General features: G+C 44.5%; 1 protein-coding gene across 2 annotated transcripts in view; it reads right to left on the bottom strand.

Moving 5' to 3' along the window:
• The window catches only part of LOC134936597 (adhesion G protein-coupled receptor E1-like), a 291441-nt gene that overhangs the window by 104858 nt on the left and 164007 nt on the right, over positions 1–22576 (bottom strand). For both annotated transcript variants that reach the window (XM_063931704.1, XM_063931705.1), the window contains exons 7-10: positions 21836–22028; positions 11718–11831; positions 4271–4455; positions 2684–2857 (exon numbers count right to left, since the gene is read on the bottom strand). In XM_063931704.1, coding sequence (XP_063787774.1) covers positions 2684–2857; positions 4271–4455; positions 11718–11831; positions 21836–22028 — 666 coding nt within the window. The remainder of the gene's footprint in view (positions 1–2683; positions 2858–4270; positions 4456–11717; positions 11832–21835; positions 22029–22576) is intronic.

Raw genomic sequence — 22576 nt, 5'->3', positions numbered from 1 at the left:
CAAGGACAATTCCATCTTGCACCTCTTTTTCTTCTTTGCATCATGTGCTGTTTGGGGACTAGTTTTTTTTGTGCCATCCTGTCTGTAACTGCAGTGCCACTCTTAGATGGGCCAGGTGTTTGTGCCGCACACTTGTGTCGTTTAGCTTGGCCATCCAGCTACCTCATTGCACCTCTTTTTCTTCTTTGCATCATGTGCTGTTAGGGGACTAGTTTTTTTTTTTTGCCATCCTGTCTAACTGCAGTGCCACTCCTAGATGGGCCAGGTGTTTGTGCCACACACTTGTGTCCCTTAGCTTAGTCATACAGCCACCTCGGTGCAACTTTTAGGCCTAAAAACAATATTGTGAGGTGTGAGATGTTCAGAATAGACTGGAAATGAGTGGAAATTAATGTTATTGAGGATAATAATACTGTAGGAGCAAAATTACCCCCAAATTCTGTGTTTTTAGCTGTTTTTATGTTTTTTCAAAAATCATCCAGATTCAAAACCAAAACCAAAACACGAAAGGGTGGTTTTGGCAAAACCAAGCCAAAACCAAAACACGAAAGTGGAATTAGAACCAAAACACGAAAAGTGATAGTGAGAAGAATAGAGAACCCCTGCGCCCTATGTGTCAGCAGTCGAGGTGGACTCTGGGTGTCACTCAACACCCAAAACAAGATTATGAAATCTTTTAACACGAAAAGTACCCGCCGCACATCTCTAGACTTTATGCTTGCATTTAAGATAACTGATACCAGTATGGTTATAACTTATATTGTCCAATTATGACATTCAGTTTAGTGGTACTTAAAGTATATGTTTCTAATAAAATATTGGTATACTTATACCAATCAACTGTCCATATAGCTAAATCTTGTACCCACCCTGTTAACTTTGCAGACAGACTAACTGAACTGAATAGTTTGCAAAGTAACAAATAGTCTCTTGCCCACATTCTGGGATATTGTGACAGCCACACTAGTATAGGGGCCACAACCAGTATTTTTGCAGTCGGCCCGCGGGCGCATGTGCAGTGCCCATACTGCGCATGCACCCGCACTTTCTGCGGGGAGCGCAGAAAATGCGATTGCCTCTGCCTGTCAATCAGGCAGAAGCAGTCGCGGGGCGGGGGGCGGGCAATGCTCTGTTACCAGGGAGGAGATGGAGCATTGCGGGGTCGGAGCGTCATGAACGGTAGGTGGTGCGGAGCGAACAGGTTCGTGTCGAGGGCATGATCATGGCGGCTGCGTGAAGTCACATGCAGCCGCCGCAATGGGTAATATGGCGCCGGGTCTCCTGCGGCCACAGCTAAGCTGCGCCGGCAGGAGGAATCAATAATTTTTACAATGAAGCAGAAATTGCGAGGCGATCACAATTTCTGCTTCATCAAGGTGGGGAGGCGTCTGTCAGCATGCTGGCCGGCCTTGCCCAGCGATGGGCAACCCCCAGCATGCGAGCCAAAGGATAGCAAATTCTGCTGATTAGCAGAATTTGGTATCCTTACTGAAGTAGCCCCTAAATCTTATCTTATAATAAAGATCATTATCTAATTATCAAGTCATGTTGGACAGTTGTAGTATCTTTTGGTTGTTTAGAGTATAATCAAACTGTATTTTCATACTAGGCAGGTAATAATATGGCATTATCATCATGTCTAATGGTCAGCTAACATTTGGTGTTATAAAGTCCTGTGTTTATGCCCCACTCGATTACTGCGATCTGTAGATGAAGGACTTTTAGCAGTACCTAGAATCTCCCGTAATTCATCTGGGGGTCGAGCTTTTAGTCATGCGGCTCTGACTCTATGGAACTCACTTCCCCGCACAGTGCGAGAGGCCCCAACTGTAGAATCCTTCAAAACTAGACTCAAAACTTTCCTGTTTACTCAAGCATTTCCATAATGTCCCTTTAGTATCTCCATGCTTCTGTATTTTATGAAAATCTGTTCTGTACTTCATTATTTTCTGTACTATATTATGCTATGTATCTGTTAAGTGCTTTGAGTCCTATTGGAGAAAGAGCGCTATATAAATAAAATTATTATTATTATTATTATTATTATTATTATTATTATTATTATTGTATAATGGAACGGTGTTATGAATATAACCCAAGGTCAGGTCATATTCGGTATGTGTTGGGATCCTACAGTGTGTCTGTAAAGTGTAATAGAATTGTACTATCATACTGGGTACATATACTGTAATGTATGACGTCTTATGTTCCATTTGGGTGATTTCTGTCCCCTACATGTTATCTTTCCCCTGCATGCTCCATATATGTGCTCTCTACCTCTCCCTGTGTATTCTCCATTTTTCAGTCATCAAGTTCAACTTTCTTCCATCTCTACATTCAATGTTCTCAACACTTCTCACCTTTTGTCATTCTCTAGTCTAAAGCATACATACATTATCAATGAAAACACTGTTAATACTGTTAAATTAATTTTGAATTATCCAGCATCTGGTTCATATTGTGGACACACATTCTGTAATCTTAGACTACAGTAATTAGCCAATATAATTGCCAATCTTTCTGAGAGTGCGACTTGATGAAGCTATTATTATAAATATTTTCAGTAATTGACTGTCTATAGCAGGATATTCTACTGTATATATTTTAAAAAGTAAAAATATAATACTGTAGTAGTATGTGATTATGTTGGTGACTGAAGTGACATAATTTCCAGAAAATGTACCTTAATCACCGCAGTGTCATGTGGTGCCATGATTACAGCAAAGCTTGAAAAATGGAAGCAGGAACAGGTGGTGTAGTCATTATTATAAGATGTAGTGATGCAATCTGTGTTTGACCAACCATACAAATCAGAGCTCCAGAACACACATATAGACTTATGAAAGGGTTTGAGGGTCTGAGAAAAAAAAATGTACACAATTCAATGACAAGGGCATTCTTCATTAAACAGTATTCCTCCCGGCACACAGGGAGACAGACAATGGCCCTCATTCCGAGTTGTTCGCTCGCAAGCTGCTTTTAGCAGCTTTACACACGCTAAGCCGCCGCCTACTGGGAGTGAATCTTAGCTTCTTAAAATTGCGAACGAAAGATTCGCAACATTGCGAAAAGACATCTCTGTGCAGTTTCTGAGTAGCTCCAGACTTACTCGGCATCTGCGATCAGTTCAGTGCTTGTCGTTCCTGGTTTGACGTCACAAACACACCCAGCGTTCGTCCAGACACTCCTCCGTTTCTCCAGCCACTCCCGCGTTTTTCCCAGAAACGGTAGCGTTTATTCTCACACGCCCATAAAACGGCCTGTTTCTGCCCAGAAACACCCACTTCCTGTCAATCACATTACGATCAACAGAACGAAGAAAAAAACGTGAGTATAATACCTAACTGCATAGCAAATTTACTTGGCGCAGTCGCACTGCGGACATTGCGCATGCGCACTAAGCGGAAAATCGCTGCGATGCGAAAAAATTTACCGAGCGAACAACTCGGAATGACCACCAATTTGCGGAATAATGCTACTGTAATGTCATGAGAATATTGCCTATATATTTACTAAAACTTGGTAACATCAATAATGCATGAGGGACTTCATGTCTCATGCCTCATAGATATTACTGGTTCTGACAGACTGGATTCTCTAGAAAAAACATTTAGCCCACAAAATTACTGACCCCATTGTGTGTTATTATTGTGTATTATGGATATTGGGGCTAATTCAGGTTGGACAGCAAATTCTGCTAATCGGCAGAATTTGCTATCCTTTGTATCGCATGTTGGGGGCCTCCCATCGCTGGGCAAGGCTGCCCAGCATGCTGACCGGAGCCTCCTCAGTTGAACAAGCACAAAAATGCAAGCGTCCGTAATTTCTGTTTGTTAGCAGAAACTGAGGGAGCCTCCTGCCGGTGCAGCTTAGCTACGGCCGCAGGAAACTTGCCGCCAGTTTCCTGCTCGCAGCGGCTGCGTTTGATGTCACGCAGCTGTTGTAATCACGCCCATGACATGCCCCTGTTCATCCAACTCCGCCCCCGTTCATGACGCGCCGCCCCCGCAATGCTCCGTCTCCTCCCTGGAAACGGAGCGTTGCCACCCCCGCCCCGCGACTGTCTCTGCCTGATTGGCAGGCAAAGGCGACCGCATTTTTTGCGGGCGAATGTGCACGATGGACGCTGCACATGCGCCCTCATCTTTTCAGCATTGCAGACTGCACACTGGGATCCAACCTGAATTAGCCCCATTATCAGTGGAAATCCATTAAAAGAAAAATCCCTATCACCAGATAAATAGATGCATTCATTTTTAAATACACTAACCTCTACATGAGAAAGCCTGAAAATCACCGGCGAATGAAAGTTTACCCTAGCTGGGTTTGCGATGGCTCCAGTCACCACCCTTGAGATGATCACAGATTTTCTGTTATCTTCAGGGTCTTGTGTAGTTAATATATTCCCATTTAAGGTTGATTCAAGACCTTTGTAGGTGATAAAAATTGCACCGTCTGGTGGGAGAAAAAATAACTAATGTGTAAGCAATTTCAAAATGAATGAAATACTGTATTAGGGAATTAGGTAAGTTGGTAAAGGTGGCCACGGATGCCATGGGCAAAGTGGTTTGATCACTTCTAGAATGATTGGAGATTATTCACGGAGACAATGGCACACACTGATGTATTGTGATGTCTTTCAGCCCTGTTGCAGAGGTGATGATGGGGACCAAGGAGGCCTAGATATGTTGAATTGGGTATAGTCGGAGACTAACAACATGGAGCTCACACCAGATACAGTATAGCAATCACTATTAAGTTTGCAGACAAAGTTGGAAAGTTAGCAGTTCAATATACTGTAGACTATCAGAAAGAAGACATTAGAAATTAGTCTTGTCTACACCTTTAGAATCAAATCCCATTAATCATTTCCAGATAAAATTCAAAAAGTTTCATGACAATGCATAGAGCTGGGGGTCGTATCCAGAGAAGAGTGGAAGTTTTTGTATATTCCTTTTCCTATTACCACCATTTACTATTACCTCCGTAAGAATCACAAAACACTGGATACACCTCCTGGTTGTCATATTATTTTGGGTATTGATTTCCTTACTTCAAATTTATTCTTTTACATTGATTTATTTCTCCAACTTTGGGTGGACTCTCTGCATTCATATCTATTTAATACTATGCATTCATTAAATTTAATCAAGAACATAGACTTGAAAGATTCCAACCCTTTTATGACCTTGTTAGGATCTCCTGCTCTGTGCTGCCACGTCGCCATGGCAACCGGGAGGCAAGTGTTAGCGAAGTAACCTGAGCGCAGCTGATACGCCGGTCCGGGTTTTTACTGTGTAGTGGTTACAGGCTCTGTGCACGGCAGGGAATGCGGCGCTGGTTTTGTGCTCACAGTCTGTGAGGTCTGAGTGGGGCGTGGACAGCACCTGCTATATAAACCATCCTCTCAGGCTAGGCAAATGCTGCTGAATCTTTGTTTGTTAGTCAGTTCCAGAGAGTTAGCTAGTACTGTGTGACTTTGTATTTACTTGTTGCTTACTGCGAATAGGCCTTGGGATTCGGTACTTCATTCTGCCAATCCGGACCTAGCAGTAAGACTGGAGTCAGTTGTTTGACCTGCTGGGGTTCTTTTGCTATTCTGTGAACCCAGCAGGTTTGCGGCTGTACTCTCAGACCTGCTTGCTTAATCCTCCCTCACTGTGCAGGGCGTCCAGGTGTCAGTTTAGTGGCATTAAGCTGAACCTGTGCCCTGCAAGTGGGGGTTAGGATTGTGGATACTCTCTTTGTGTCTATATTTCTATCTCTGACCAAGGAGTTTATTCCCACACCCGTTGGTAACCCTTTGGGGTTTTTTCTGTTGCTCTTAGCAACATCATTTCAAGTGCTCCACATGTTAAATCACTACACATCGCTTCATTGTCCGCTCTATTCCATCTGAGCATTCCTGACACTAGGGAGACACCCAATTCCTGAGCCTTTGGGCTTCTCCGTTCACTTTGTGTTTATTAGTTATTCCATCACCTCCTGTGTATGTTATGTTATACTGTCTGTGAGTTCGTTTGCTTCGCTTCCCTCCTGGTGTGCGTAACATATTCAGCAGCCTTACTCCTGTTGAAATTTTGTGGGAATATGGAGCATACCCCTCAAAATACTTTGCAACAGGTGGTCGATCAGGTGCAGGTCCTGACTCGACAATTTAATGAGATGTCCATTAAAATGAACACCCCGCAGGCCGCTAGCGGAGCTCCCGCAGCAGCAGCGGCAAGTTCAGGGGTTAAGGAGCCGAAAGTAAATCTCCCGGATCGTTTTTCTGGAGATCGCTCGCAGTTCTTTTGTTTCAAGGAGAGCTGTAAGCTATATTTCAGGCATAGGCCCCAGTCTTCTGGGTCGGAGATTCAGCGGGTGGGCATGGTGATTTCCTTGCTACAAGGAGACCCACAGGTCTAGGCATATGGGTAACAGCCTGACTGTCCGTCGCTTAAAAGTGTTGATGCTTATTTTACGGCACTGGGCATTTTGTATGATGACCCTGACAAGATGGCTTCAGCCGAGGCTCAGATTACGGTTCTTAAGCAAGGGTGACGGCCAGCTGAGGTTTATAGTACGGAGTTTCGGAGGTTGGCTCATGATACCCAGTGGAATGACCCAGCCCTGAGAAACCAGTACCGAAGGGGCCTTTCTGACCAGATAAAGGACCAACTGGTACAATATCCCTCGCCTGATAGCTTAGATCAGCTCATGTAGTTATCCATCCGGGTGGATAGACGGCTGAGAGAGCATAGGCTTGAAAGGGAGACCGCAGTTTCCTTTTTTCCCAAGGGAACCTCAGACTCTGAGGAATATTCAGAGGAGCCTATGCAGATTGGGGCTACCCGCCTCTCCTCGCGTGAGAAGACGCGGAGGAGACAGCAGGGTTTGTGTTTGTACTGTGGGAATAAAGGTCATGTTGTAGTATCATGCCCAGAAAAACCGGAAAACTTCAGGGCCTGAGGGTGATGGGAAATATCCTGTCAGGCCAGAAGTCAGAATTTCCCAAAAAGACTTTTCTCATTCCGGTGACTTTGGAGATCCTTGGTCAAACTGTCAAGACTGAGGCCGTTGTTGACAGTGGGGCCGATGGGGTTTTCATGGACCGTCAATTCGCCCTGGAACACTCTGTTCCCTCAGTACCTTTGGCATCAGAGATTGAGATCTGTGGGTTAAACGGGAAACCATTGTCCCAGGGTAAAATTACCTCCTGCACCAGCCAAATTCCTTTGTTTATTGGAGCCACACACTCTGAAAAATTGTCCTTTTATGTGACTGTCTGTTCTTTTGCCCCATTGGTTTTGGGGTTACCCTGGTTAAGGGCCCATAACCCTCAATTTGACTGGGTCTCTGGGGAGATTCTTAGTTGGGGTAGTGATTGTTTCAGGAGTTGCTTGAGCCTTCCAGTCAGGCTCTCGCAGCTAAGTTTGCCAGGATTGCCAGGATGTTATGCAGATTTTGCGGATGTGTTCTTCAAAAAAGTTGCGGAGGTACTACCTCCCCATCGCCCCTATGACTGTGCCGGATTTGTTGCCGGATGCTAAGCTTCCCAAGAGCAGGTTGTACTCCCTGTCACGTCCTGAGACTCAGGCTATGGCAGAGTACATTCAGGAGAACTTGGCTAAGGGATTTATCAGACCCTCACAGTCCCCAGTTAGGTCGGGGTTCTTTTTCGTGGGTAAAAATGACGGTTCGTTGCGACCCTGCATCGACTTCAGGGAATTGAACCGTATCACGATTAAAAACTCGTACCCACTGCCTCTCATTTCGGTTTTGTTTGACCAGCTTCGTACTGCCACCATTTTTTCTAAGATTGACCTACGCGGTGCTTACAATCTAATCCGAATAAGAGAGGGGGATGAATGGAAGACTGCCTTTAATACCCACTCAGGGCATTATGAATATTTGGTGATGCCTTTTGGGCTCTCTAATGCCCCGGCAGTCTTCCAGGAATTCATGAACGATGTGCTCAGGAAATATTTGGATAGATTCTTAGTTGTTTATCTAGATGACATCCTAATCTTCTCTCATTCCCTGGAGGAACATCGGAAGCATGTACGCTTAGTCCTCCAGAAACTCAGAGACCACCAGCTTGGGGCGAAGCTGGAGAAGTGCGAGTTTGAAGTCCAGCAAATCGCATTTCTAGAGTATATTATCTCCTCAGAAGGTTTCCAAATGGAGGGTTCTAAGGTACAGGCAGTCCTGGATTGGGTGCAGCCCACTAGTTTGAAGGCGCTTCAGCGTTTTCTGGGCTTTGCAAATTTTTATAGACGGTTTATCGCTGGATTTTCGTCTAGTGGCCCCCTTGGTGGCACTCACTAAGAAAGGGGCGGATGTTGCTCACTGGTCTTGTGAGGCCAAAGCGGCCTTTGCCCGTCTCAAAAGGGCATTTGTCTTGGCCAAGGTGCTGCGACACCCAGATCCAGAGCGTCCTTTTGTGGTAGAAGTGGATGCCTCTGAGATAGGTATTGGGGCAGTGTTCTCTCAGATGGGGGTGTCTGATAATCGCCTTCATCCCTGTGCTTACTTTTCCCGTAAATTTTCGTCTGCCGAGATGAATTATGATGTGGGTAACCGGGAATTGTTGGCTATAAAGGATGCACTCGGGGAGTGGAGACACTGGCTTGAGGGGGCTAAGTTTGTGGTCTCAATTCTCACCGACCATAAGAATCTGGCATATTTAGAGTCAGCTAAGCGGCTCAATGCCAGGCAGGCGCGATGGGCTTTGTTTTTTGCTCGCTTTAATTTTTTGATAACATATCGCCCTGGGTCAAAAAACATCAAGGCTGATGCGCTCTCGCTGAGTTTTGCTCCAGTTCAAGAGACCACCGAGGAGCCATTGCCCATTGTGTCCCCATCATGTATTAAAGTGGGCATTACCCAGGACCTCTTGTCATTAGTCCTTAGAGCACAGGAGCAGGCTCCTCCAGACCTTCCGGTAGGTCTCTTGTTTGTGCCTCCTAGGTTAAGACAGCGAGTGTTCCTGGAATTCCATGCCAAGAGGTCGGCAGGGCATCCGGGTATTGCCAGAACTCGGGAGTTGCTGTCTAGGGCGGTGTGGTGGCCCTCGGTGGCTAGGGATGTGGATCAGTGGGTTCGGGCATGTGACGTTTGTGCCCGAAATAAAACTCCTAGAGGGGTTCCTGTCGGCCCATTACATCCACTCTCTATTCCGTCTAAGCCATGGACCCACATTTCCATGGATTTTGTGGTGGACTTGCCCAAATCCTCGGGGATGACAGCCATTTGGGTTGTCGTTGACAGGTTTTCGAAGATGGCGCATTCGTTCCACTGGTTGGGTTGCCATCGGCCAGACACCTGTCTGAGTTATTTATGCAGCATGTTGTGCGCCTCCACGGGTTGCCACTTGATGTGGTCTCTGACCGTGGATCCCAGTTTGTGGCCAAATTCTGGAGGGCATTTTGTTCTGATCTCCAGATTTCTGTGAGCTTGTCGTCAGGCTACCATCCACAGTCTAATGGGCAGACTGAGAGGGTGAACCAGTCCTTGGAGCAGTTCCTCAGCTGTTATGTCTCCAAGTGTCATACTGACTGGGTTGCTCATCTGTCCATGGCGGAGTTTGCCTATAACAACGCGGCTCACTCTGCTACAGGGATCTCTCCCTTCCTTTGTGTGTATGGGCATCATCCTAAGGCCAATTCATTTGACCCCCTGGATTCCACTCCTGGTGGTTCCTCTGTTGTTTCGGTCCTTAGGGGTATTTGGAGGAAAGTGAAGAAAGCCCTTATGTCTGTGTCATTAGTGACCAAAAGGGTTTTTGATAAGCGGAGAAGACCCTGCAGCTTCAAATTAGGAGACTTCGTCTGGTTGTCCACCAAGAATTTGAAGTTGAGACAGCTATCTCATAAGTTAGGCCCCCGGTTCATCGGCCCTTATAAGATCACCAGGGTTATCAATCCGGTGGCATTTCAGTTAGATCTGCCCCGTTCATTGGGTATCAATAAAACATTTCATTGTTCCCTTTTAAAACTGGCGGTTAGTAATCCTTCTTCCAGTGGAAGACCTTCTCCTCTTCTGATACGGGGTCAGAGGGAGTTTGTGGTTGAAAGGGTTCTTGACTCCAAGATGGTTCGGGGTCGGCTGTCATTTTTGGTGCACTGGAAGGGGTATGGCCCGGAGGAGCGGTCGTGGGTGCGCAGTTGTGATCTTCATGCCCCCAGACTGATACGCTCTTTCTTCTCGCAGTTCCCCGATAAACCCGGTGGTAGGGGTTCTTTGACCCCTCATCAGAGGGGGGTCACTGTTAGGATCTCCTGCTCTGTGAGGCCACGTCACCATGGCAACCGGGAGGCAAGTGTTAGCGAAGTAACCTGAGCGCAGCTGATACTCCGGTCCGGGTTTTTACTGTGTAGTGGTGCAGGGAATCCGGCGCTGGTTTTGTGCTCACAGTCTGTGAGGTCTGAGTGGGGCGTGGACAGCACCTGCTATATAAACCATCCTCTCAGGCTAGGCAAATGCTGCTGAATCTTTGTTTGTTAGTCAGTTCCAGAGAGTTAGCTAGTACTGTGTGACTTTGTATTTACTTGTTGCTGACTGCGAATAGGCCTTGGGATTCGGTACTTCATTCTGCCAATCCGGACCTAGCAGTAAGACTGGAGTCAGTTGTTTGACCTGCTGGGGTTCTTTTGCTATTCTGTGAACCCAGGAGGTTTGCGGCAGTACTCTCAGACCTGCTTGCTTAATCCTCCCTCACTGTGCAGGGCGTCCAGGTGTCAGTTTAGTGGCAGTAAGCTGAACCTGTGCCCTGCAAGTGGGGGTTAGGATTGTGGATACTCTCCTTGTGTCTATATTTCTATCTCTGACCAAGGAGTTTATTCCCACACCCGTTGGTAACCCTTTGGGGTTTTTTCTGTTGCTCTTAGCAACATCATTTCAAGTGCTCCACATGTTAAATCACTACACATCGCTTCATTGTCCGCTCTATTCCATCTGAGCATTCCTGACACTAGGGAAACACCCAATTCCTGAGCCTTTGGGCTTCTCCGTTCACTTTGTGTTTATTAGTTATTCCATCACCTCCTGTGTATGTTATGTTATACTGTCTGTGAGTTCGTTTGCTTCGCTTCCCTCTCTGTTCATACACCGGTATACTCCTGTTAGCACTGGTGTGCGTAACAGACCTTAGATGTTCAATCCTTATATTCCGATTAATATTCCTCGCGCCAATGGACTGGTGGACATACACAGAAACCAGATCTAGATGATTCTTTGACAGTGAGGCACCCGATCTTTTTAATCTTGATTCTATTCAATTTATTCTGAGACACAATTATTTTCTTTACAGTAACACTTATTATCTAAAGGTGATGGGTATGGTAATGGGCACTAGGTATGCACAGAGCTGTACTAACCTATAAATGGGTAATTTTGAATCACACCATGTGTTGGAAGGCCCACTCAGGGCAAACCTGGTGCTTTGAGGTCATTATATGGATGGTATGCAGTTATATTCCCGACTGTCGGGATCCCGGCAGTTGAAATCCTGGCGCCAAAATGCCTTCATCAAGGGTTCCCCTTATAAAATATATACATACGTGTACTGTTATATCATCTATATCAACTATCTATTTGATAGCATCTATATCATCTATATATATTTTGTTAAACATATTGCTTCCTTTGGACATCAGCCTAGTAATAATAATCAAGACCCACTACAAACATTAATATGTTATGTAAGTTTTTTAACTATACAGATTTTTTATTACCTCTGTCTCCGGACACCAAACTGCATGGTACCTCCATAATGTTGTCACTAAGGTTCAGGATTATGGACTGAACACCACGACTACAGTAGTCACGGGATGCCTTCATTGAGAGGTCTAGTAAAAGGAAAGTTGATAAATGGGAGTTAGAGGCTAATTGTGAAGTCATGGGTCATGTTGGTCAAGTTAATATTATGTATTCATTTGAACTACCTTTACTCTAGGCATGCCAACTAATAAAAAAATCTGTCACCCTGGACCAGTCATCTAGCTTTTTGCTAATTAATTAATTTCTGTACAGTTTAGTGATTGTACCCCCTTAGTCCTCTTTAAGTCAACAGTGCGTTAAGATGCTCTGGTCACTGAACTATAATGAAGGAGATGTTTCAAACTTTTTTAAGGCGAGGTCAAAATGAAAAGTTTTCCATAGCAACCAATAAGCTTCTAGTTATCATTTATCTTGTACATTTTATAAAACCATAGGTAGAATCTGATTGGTTGCTCTGGGAAATGTCTCCACTCTTTCTGTTTAGAAAATGTGATACTTCTTCTTAGTCACTAAGATCTCCTCATGCTGGTATGCTAGCTGCAATAACTCCAATACAGTACTTTATCTATAATCATTAATCTCAAAGTATCATGCCCTCAAACAGGTTATATTTTTATTCAGGGCTGAGTAAAACATGGTAAAACCATATGCCCGTATAAAACATATAGTAATGTTTTATAATAGGGAGTAACATTTTACCTAACTGGCTGTGTGTGTCACATCTACTGCAGCATTGTCTTGCAAAAGTCAAGCATCAAATGCCTTGCAACATAAACCTATTATTATTTTTTATTATTTACTTAGAGGTTATATCTAAAAGAGGAAATGCAACAAATTACAGTTACTGTAGTTTAGTAGAGATGAGCGGGTTCGGTTCCTCGGAATCCGAACCCGCCCGAACTTCATGTTTTTTTACACGGGTCCGAGCGACTCGGATCTTCCCGCCTTGCTCGGTTAACCCGAGCGCGCCCGAACGTCATCATCCCGCTGTCGGATTCTCGCGAGGCTCGGATTCTATCGCGAGACTCGGATTCTATATAAGGAGCCGCGCGTCGCCGCCATTTTCACACGTGCATTGAGATTCATAGGGAGAGGACGTGGCTGGCGTCCTCTCCGTTTATAGAGAAGAGAGTGAGACAGTAGAGAGAGACACAGTAGTAATTTTGGGGAGCATTAGGAGGAGTACTAGACTAGTTACTTGCTGAAGTGATAGATAGTGTGACTGTATTATCTAACTTGTGGGGGAGACACTGACAGTGGGGAGCAGTTAGAGTCTGAGAGCAGGACTCAGGAGTACATATAACGTACAGTGCACACTTTTGCTGCCAGAGTGCCACACTGCCATTGTGACCACACTGACCACCAGTATAATATATATTGTGATTGTCTGCTTAGGAGTACTACTTGCAAGTTGCTGATAGTGTGACCAGTGACCTGACCACCAGTTTAATAATCACCACCAGTTTAATATATATATATATATATATATATATATATATATATAATTGTATATAATATATATATAATATTGTATACCACCTACCCGTGGTTTTTTTTTTTTCTTTCTTCTTTATACATACTACTATAGTAGCTTACTGTAGCAGTCTGCGGTGCTGCTGAGCTGACAGTGTCCAGCAGGTCCATCATCAGTCATTACATAATAAATATATCTACCTGTCCGGCTGCAGTACTAGTGTGATATAATATATATTGATTTCATCTCATTATCATCCAGTCTATATTAGCAGCAGACACAGTACGGTAGTCCACGGCTGTAGCTACCTCTGTGTCGGCAGTCGCTCGTCCATCCATAATTGTATACCACCTACCCGTGGTTTTTTTTTTTCTTTCTTCTTTATACATACTACTATAGTAGCTTACTGTAGCAGTCTGCGGTGCTGCTGAGCTGACAGTGTCCAGCAGGTCCGTCATCAGTCATTACATAATAAATATATCTACCTGTCCGGCTGCAGTACTAGTGTGATATAATATATATTGATTTCATCTCATTATCATCCAGTCTATATTAGCAGCAGACACAGTACGGTAGTCCACGGCTGTAGCTACCTCTGTGTCGGCAGTCGCTCGTCCATCCATAAGTATACTAGTATCCATCCATCGCTTATCTTACTCACACAGCTACCTCATTGCGCCTCTTTTTTTCTTTGCGTCATGTGCTGTTTGGGGAGTGTTTTTTGGAAGGGCCATCCTGCGTGACACTGCAGTGCCACTCCTAGATGGGCCCGGTGTTTGTGTCGGCCACTAGGGTCGCTTATCTTACTCACACAGCTACCTCATTGCGCCTCTTTTTTTCTTTGCATCATGTGCTGTTTGGGGAGTGATTTTTGGAAGGGCCATCCTGCGTGACACTGCAGTGCCACTCCTAGATGGGCCCGGTGTTTGTGTCGGCCACTAGGGTCGCTTATCTTACTCACACAGCTACCTCATTGCGCCTCTTTTTTTCTTTGCGTCATGTGCTGTTTGGGGAGTGTTTTTTGGAAGGGCCATCCTGCATGACACTGCAGTGCCACTCCTAGATGGGCCAGGTGTTTGTGTCGGCCACTAGGGTCGCTTAGCTTAGTCATCCAGCGACCTCGGTGCAAATTTTAGGACTAAAAATAATATTGTGAGGTGTGAGGTATTCAGAATAGACTGAAAATGAGTGGAAATTATGGTTTTTGAGGTTAATAATACTTTGGGATCAAAATGACCCCCAAATTCTATGATTTAAGCTGTTTTTTAGTGTTTTTTGAAAAAAACACCCGAATCCAAAACACACCCGAATCCGACAAAAAAAATTCGGTGAGGTTTTGCCAAAACGCGGTTGAACCCAAAACACGGCCGCGGAACCGAACCCAAAACCAAAACACAAAACCCGAAAAATTTCAAGTGCACATCTCTATAGATTAGTGTATTCAAATATGCACAGTGCCTCTCAAGGAAATATAATAATGTATTGCGCACCTACTGGACATATTCACGGTCGAGTCACATTATTATGACCAGCAGCTAATAACCAGAGTAGCCGCCATGTGCAGCACGAACAGCAGCTAGATGCAGTGAACTGTCATTTCAGACACACGTCTGGTAGCCCCCAGGTTCATTGTGACGGTGAGCTGCTCCACTGTAGCATGTCAGTCAGCCCTCACGAACCTTCGTAACTGACATTCACTTCTCACATTAATGGCACGCAGTGCTCCACAGTTTCCATGTTGGTTCACAATGGTGGCAATTGTTCAGTCGCAAAACACCTTCACCACAGCAGCAAGTGAACAGTTCGCAAACTGCGCTGTTTCAGAAATACTGCCACCCTTGTCCTGAAAGCTGATAATTATCCCTTTTTACAGCTCAGATAAATCGCCCCTTTTACCTATGACAGCATTGGGTGATATGTGTGCAGACGGCCTATAGCACACCTTATTTATTATTATTATTATTATTATTATTATAATTATTAGTATTTATTATTATCCTTTATTTATGTGGCGCCACATGGGATCCGCAGCGCCGAATTACAAAGTAGACAAATAAGCAACACATGAAGACAGTGACTTACAATTCAATACAATAGAGGACAAGTACAGGGTATATAAACATAGCTGTAAACAGCACTGAAATAAGTATCAGGGCGGCAGAAAACCGAGGGATTTGTTGCCGTCAAAGGGAGTATTGAAAAAAAAAAAAAGGTTAAGTCAGAGATGGAAAAGCACATGAGGGAAGAGGGCTTACATTCTAAAGGGGAGGGGCACACAGACAGGGGTGACACAGATGGGGTAGAAAGTGAGCGTGGGCCAAAGAGGGATTAGGATGAAAGAAAGGCTGGGTTTGGTGAAGAACTGTGTCTTGAGCGCCCGTTTGAAGTTCTGTAGAGAGGTGGAGCGTCTGAGGGGGAGAAGTAGAAGTAGAAGTAGAGATTTCCAGAGAAAGGGAGAAGCACATGCAAAATCTTGGAGATAGGAGTGGGAGGAGGTAATCAGTAGACAGGAGAGTCGGCGTGCATTAGCAGAGCGAAGAGGATGGCTAGGAGAGTAAAGGGAGATAAGGTCAGAGATTTAACAGGGAGAGGAGTGGGTGAGGGCTTTGTAAGTGAGTGTGAGAAGCTTGAAATGGATTCTGAAGGAGGAGGGGAGCCAGTAAAGGGTTTGTAAGTGAGGGGAGGTGGATGTAGTGCGTTTGGTGAGGAAGATGAGCCAGGCTGCAGCATTGAGGATAGATTGGAGTGGAGAGAGGTATGTGACAGGGATGCCAGTCAGGGGGAGATTACAGTAATCCAATCTGGAGATGACCAGTGAGTGGATAAAGGTGTTAGTGGCATCTTGGGTGACAAAGGTTCTGATACTGGAAAAAAATTTGAGATGAAAATGACACGCCCCTGCCTCATGCTGTGAACATCTCAGCTTTGCTTGCATACTGCCATCAGGCTACCTCCCACTTGCCTGCACCTCTTGTCATCTATCCGTCGCCCCTCCCCATTAGATTGTTAGCTCTTCAGAGCAGGGCCCTCTTTCCTCTTGTTATCTAAGCCCTCGTCTCAACACATTTCACTCACAGCTCTCCCCTACTCAACGACCATCTTTATCCTGCTAGTAAAGGCTCATCTCCATCTATGGCCACCAGCCTCCAGTAGTACGATGATCACTCCCTCGATACTTACATCTTAGCTGTATTATGTCTTGAGAATGTGTGGTGCTCTGTTACCTGTACTCTATTTCTGTTATTTATTTACTGTAATGCTATGTTTTGTCCCCTGTACTGTCCTTTGTACGGCGCTGCGAAACACATGTGGCGCCTTATAAATAAAATGTCATAATAATAATAATACCGACCAAGCCAGCGCATGGCACTTGACGTACTTCATGGGCTACGCGCTGTCAACGTCAAATGTAGGATTTGGTCATAATAATGTGACTCCACCGTGTATCTTATGTGCAACCTACAGCATCATGACAGACACTCAATATTCTAGCCTACACATTTGTAACAAACAGAGCATTAATTTTCATCATAAATAGTTCCTTTCTCACAATATTTTCTATATCTATTTTTCCCACAACAAGTTTAAAGCCATGAAAAACATGGCCAATGTGAATTTGGACATAATGTGGTGACTCCAGGTATAACCAGCAGCAGTAGAGGTATCCAGTAAGAGGCTTTTACTATTTATTATTCTTGTGGAGACATGAAATATGTAAAAGGATTTATATTACTTTTATCATTCATCTAGAAACAATATTTTTGTTCACTATGAAGTCATATAACTCAGGTATAAATATAAATAGCTGTGTATGTTGCCTTTGCCACATGAAACTTTTATAATCAACAACTTTCTGTCATTTTCAACAGCTCACCTTTGGTGTAGTATATGATTGCATACAGGGCCGGTTCTGGCTGTGGTTGCACCCCGGGCAAAACTATAGCTGCGTGGCTTCATCGCGCACCACACAGCAAAGGTCCCCTCCACGAAGGGAAACTAGACGGGTAGCGTCTGGTTCCCTTCAGAGCGGGGGAACAGCGGGTGGCACAGCGGCGGGGGTGACAGCGGGGGGCACAGCGGCGTGGGGGCACAGTAGCGGATCTTGCCACGGTGCGGCGCCCTCCAGAAGGCGGCGCCCCGGGCAAAAGTCCTGCTTGCCCGTGGCAAGATCCGCTACTGATTGCATATATTATACCAAGTAGAGATGTTCCCTGGCCCATTTTTGCGGGTTTTGGTTACAGATATTTATTAACCTGCCAATATAAGCCACCTGCCTTCATGGACCAGCTTTCACCCAATGGATGTAAAGGACATTGCTGAAATTGCTCGGATTTTGCGTCCCACCACCTGTGATCTGGACCCTGCCTCAACCAAGCTTCTAATAGGTTGTATGGATATATTTGGTCCTGTCTTTGCAAAAATTGTTCAATGCTCTTTGCAGACAGGCATATTTCCTGGACCCCTAAAGGAAGCAATTGTTAGACCTCTTCTTAAAAAATCTAATTTAGATCCCGACTGCAACTATAGACCGGTATCAAACCTTCCTTTTCTAGGAAAGGTTATTGAGAAAGTGGTTGCAAATCAACTGGAAACCTGCCTGACAACCCATGTTATCTATGATCCATTCCAATCAGGATTCAGGAGAAGACATAGCACTGAAACAGCCCTGGTGTGTGTGTTAAATGATCTTCTGACGGCAAGAGACAGAGGCGACTGTTCAATATTAATCCTTCTGGATCTCTCGGCAGCATTTGAAAAGGAACATCAGAGCCGCAGTGCTCTCAGCTGGCCAGGATCATCTAAGCACAAGGAAAGCAGGACTCAAAGCGCTGCCAGCCCCGCCGGCCGCCGCACTGAAAAGAAACATCAGAGCCGCAGTGCTCTCAGCTGGCCAGGATCATCTAAGCACAGGGAAAGGTAGGAAAAAATCACGGGCAACCCAGGACTAATAAAATCAAAAGTGTTGCAGGCTACTCCTAAACATATTCACTCAAAAGAGTGTAAACATTTTATACTAATCAGTAAGTTTTTTTTCCCACAGGTACCGCATTTGAAATAAGATACCAATATCTATATTTTATTTATACATATATTATATGACAATTTAGCGCTTTCTATCAATTTTCACAACAGTCCTAAGCTGGTTCAAATCATTTCTCACAGGCAGGTCACAGAGAGTATCGTCTGGATTATACTCATCACCACCAGTGCCATTGCCATGTGGTGTCCCACAAGGTTCTATACTAATCCCCATGCTTTTTGCAGTATACATGCTCCCCATCGGGGTGAAATAATCAGGCGCCATGGCCTGGTCTACCATTGCTATGCAGATGATACACAACTGTACTTGTCCTTTGCTCCGGGCACTGATAACCCAATAGCAACTCTAAATGGCTGTCTAGCTGAATTCCAGGAGTGGATGAGTGCTAGTTGGCTGCGACTGAACCCGGATAAAACAGAGGTCCTTATGATAGGACCGCAACATCAAAGGACAAGACTGCAGCATAGCCAACCAACTGGACTTACACTCGGGGATTCGGAATTACAAACCACTGATCGTGTGCGGAATCTTGGCGTTGTCCTGGATGGTGGCTTGACACTTAAACATCAGATATCAGCCACAATCAAATCCTCATTCTTTCACCTGAGGAACATAGCCAGAATCAAGCACTTAATTCCCTCAGATGATCTGCCAAAAGTCATCCACGCATTTGTATCATCTCGATTAGACTACTGTAATGCCCTCTACCTTGGTCTCCCAGCAAAAGAATTGCACTGCTTACAGCTGGCGCAAAACACAGCTGCCAGGCTGTTAACTAACCAGCCCCATAACACCCATCCTCTACTCCCTTCACTGGCTGCCTGTAAGATGGCGAATCATCTTCAAGATTGGCTTACTGAGTTAAAAAGCACTACATGACCAGGGCCCAAGGTACCTGAAGCAGCTACTGACCCCATACTTCCCCACTCGATTACTGCGATCTGTAGATGAAGGACTTTTAGCAGTACCTAGAATCTCCCATAATTCATCTGGGGTCGAGCTTTTGGTCATGCGGCTCCGACTCTATGGAACTCACTTCCCCGCACAGTGCGAGAGGCCCCAACTATAGAATCCTTCAAAAGTAGACTCAAGACTTTCCTTTTTACTCAAGCATTCCCATAATTGTCCCTTTAGTATCTCCATGCTTCTGTTCTGTACTTCATTATTTTCTGTACTATATTATGCTATGTATCTGTTAAGCGCCTTGAGTCCTATTGGAGAAAGAGCGCTATATAAATAAAATGATTATTATTATTATTATTTATTTTTATTGATAAAAACAGATAAAATCATTTTATTTTTGCAATCCAAACCAAATCCAAAACCCGAACCACAGGAACATCAGAACCAGGACTCGGTTCAGTTCAGATCTTCTCTGGAGATCCGGCCTGTGTTTTGGTTCGGTTCTGATCCACAAAATTCAGGTGGATTTGGATTACTAGAGAACCGAACCGAACATCTCTAATACAAAGTAGCCCTTATTTATAATCTGGTATGCACAGCGTTATAAGGTTGAAGAAGACCCGCCCACCCAGGACCTTAATCTATCGGGGGAATACCCAGGACGAAGAAGAGTGACAGATATGGTGATGAGACTTCTATATTTATAGACAAACGGTGTCTGTGCACCAGTGTCAATAGGTGAATATTCCATCCTATATATCTGTTAGCAATAAACTATCAATTCTTTTGACCAATGTACAGCACATATCATGCATCACGTGTCTACCAATGTACAGCACAGATCATGCATTACGTGTCTACCAATGTAAAGCACAGATCATGCATCACGTGTCTACCAATGTACAGCACAGATCATACATCACGTGTCTACCAATGTACAGCACATATCATGCATCACGTGTCTACCAATGTGCAGCACAGATCATGCATCACGTGTCTACCAATGTAAAGCACAGATCATGCATCCCGTGTCTACCAATGTCCAGCACAGATCATGAATCACGTGTCTTCCAATGTACAGCACAGATCATGCATCACGTGTCTACCAATGTACAGCACAGATCATGCATCACGTGTCTTCCAATGTACAGCACAGATTATGCATCACGTGTCTACCAATGAACAGCACAGATCATACATCACGTGTCTATCAATGTACAGCACAGATCATGCATCACGTGTCTACCAATGCAGAGCACAGATCATGCATCACGTGTCTACCAATGTACAGCATAGATCATGCATCACGTGTCTACCAATGTACAGCACAGATCATGCATCACGTGTCTACCAATGCAGAGCACAGATCATGCATCACGTGTCTACCAATGTACAGCACAGATCATGCATCACGTGTCTACCAATGTACAGCACAGATCATGCATCACGTGTCTATCAATGTACAGCACAGATCATGCATCACGTGTCTACCAATGCAGAGCACAGATCATGCATCACGTGTCTACCAATGTACAGCATAGATCATGCATCACGTGTCTACCAATGTACAGCACAGATCATGCATCACGTGTCTACCAATGCAGAGCACAGATCATGCATCACGTGTCTACCAATGTACAGCACAGATCATGCATCACGTGTCTACCAATGTACAGCACAGATCATGCATCACGTGTCTACCAATGTAAAGCACAGATCATGCATCCCGTGTCTACCAATGTCCAGCACAGATCATGAATCACGTGTCTTCCAATGTACAGCACAGATTATGCATCACGTGTCTACCAATGAACAGCACAGATCATACATCACGTGTCTACCAATGTACAGCACAGATCATGCATCACGTGTCTACCAATGCAGAGCACAGATCATGCATCACGTGTCTACCAATGTACAGCATAGATCATGCATCACGTGTCTACCAATGTACAGCACAGATCATGCATCACGTGTCTACCAATGCAGAGCACAGATCATGCATCATGTGTCTACCAATGTACAGCACAGATTATGCATCACGTGTCTACCAATGTACAGCACAGATCATGCATCACGTGTCTACCAGTGTACAGCACAGATCATGCATCACGTGTCTTCCAATGTACAGCACAGATTATACATCACATGTCTACCAATGCAGAGCACAGATCATGCATCACGTGTCTACCAATGTACAGCATAGATCATGCATCACGTGTCTACCAATGTACAGCACAGATCATGCATCACGTGTCCACCAATGCAGAGCACAGATCATGCATCACGTGTCTACCAATGTACAGCACAGATTATGCATCACGTGTCTACCAATGTACAGCACAGATCATGCATCACGTGTCTACCAGTGTACAGCACAGATCATGCATCACGTGTCTTCCAATGTACAGCACAGATTATACATCACGTGTCTACCAATGTACAGCACAGATTATGCATCACGTGTCTACCAATGAAGAGCACAGATCATGCATCACGTGTCTACCAATGCAGAGCACAGATCATGCATCACGTGTCTACCAATGTACAGCATAGATCATGCATCACGTGTCTACCAATATACAGCACAGATCATACATTATGTGTCTACCAATATAGAACAATTTGCTATCATGGGCTAAACACATTCTCACCTATCCCAGATGTGCTGATATTCTGACTCCTTGGAAAATCAGTAAAAGATAACAGAACAATTGTCTCCACATTGCTCAGGAATGTCGTGCCGAATATGCCCCTCTGATCTCTGGTAAGGGCTGAGGGGAGAGGAGACTTGACAATGATCTGAGTGAGATTATCTACTACTTTGGTAAATTCTTTCACTGCTTCCTGTGGAGAGAGAGAAATTGGGAAAATGATGAAGGCTGGATGTATAGTCACAGTGTAGGTGGGAGATGGTGGAGAGAATAAAGTACAGACTGAGATGTATCATAGAAGAGATGTAAAAATACCAGGACACTACCAATAGAGAGCGTACCTGGGGTTAACTTGCACCAAGATAGTGCTTTATTAGGCTACCTTCCAGGCAACCACCTGAACCAATATCAGACCGCTGGGATCCCGACAGCCGGCAAATGAAGCGGGATCCAGTTACATGATCAGCCTTATACTGTATACAGGTACATCGTATGTTGCTCAGCTATTTATCACTCATTAGCACAATGCATGTTCTATATTCCTGGATGATATATCATCCTTATGATTATTATTATTATTATTATTATCATCCTTTATTTACATAGCGCCACAAGGGATCCACAGCGCCAAGTTACAGAGCACATAAACAAATAAGCAAAACAAGAAAACAGTGACTTACAGTTCAAGACAATATAGGACAAGTACAGAGTATAAAGAAAGAAAATGTGTACCAGCGCTGG

Source organism: Pseudophryne corroboree, chromosome 6 (assembly GCF_028390025.1).
Source record: "Pseudophryne corroboree isolate aPseCor3 chromosome 6, aPseCor3.hap2, whole genome shotgun sequence".
Lineage (NCBI taxonomy): Eukaryota > Metazoa > Chordata > Amphibia > Anura > Myobatrachidae > Pseudophryne > Pseudophryne corroboree.
This window is presented reverse-complemented; position numbering and strand designations above follow the sequence as displayed.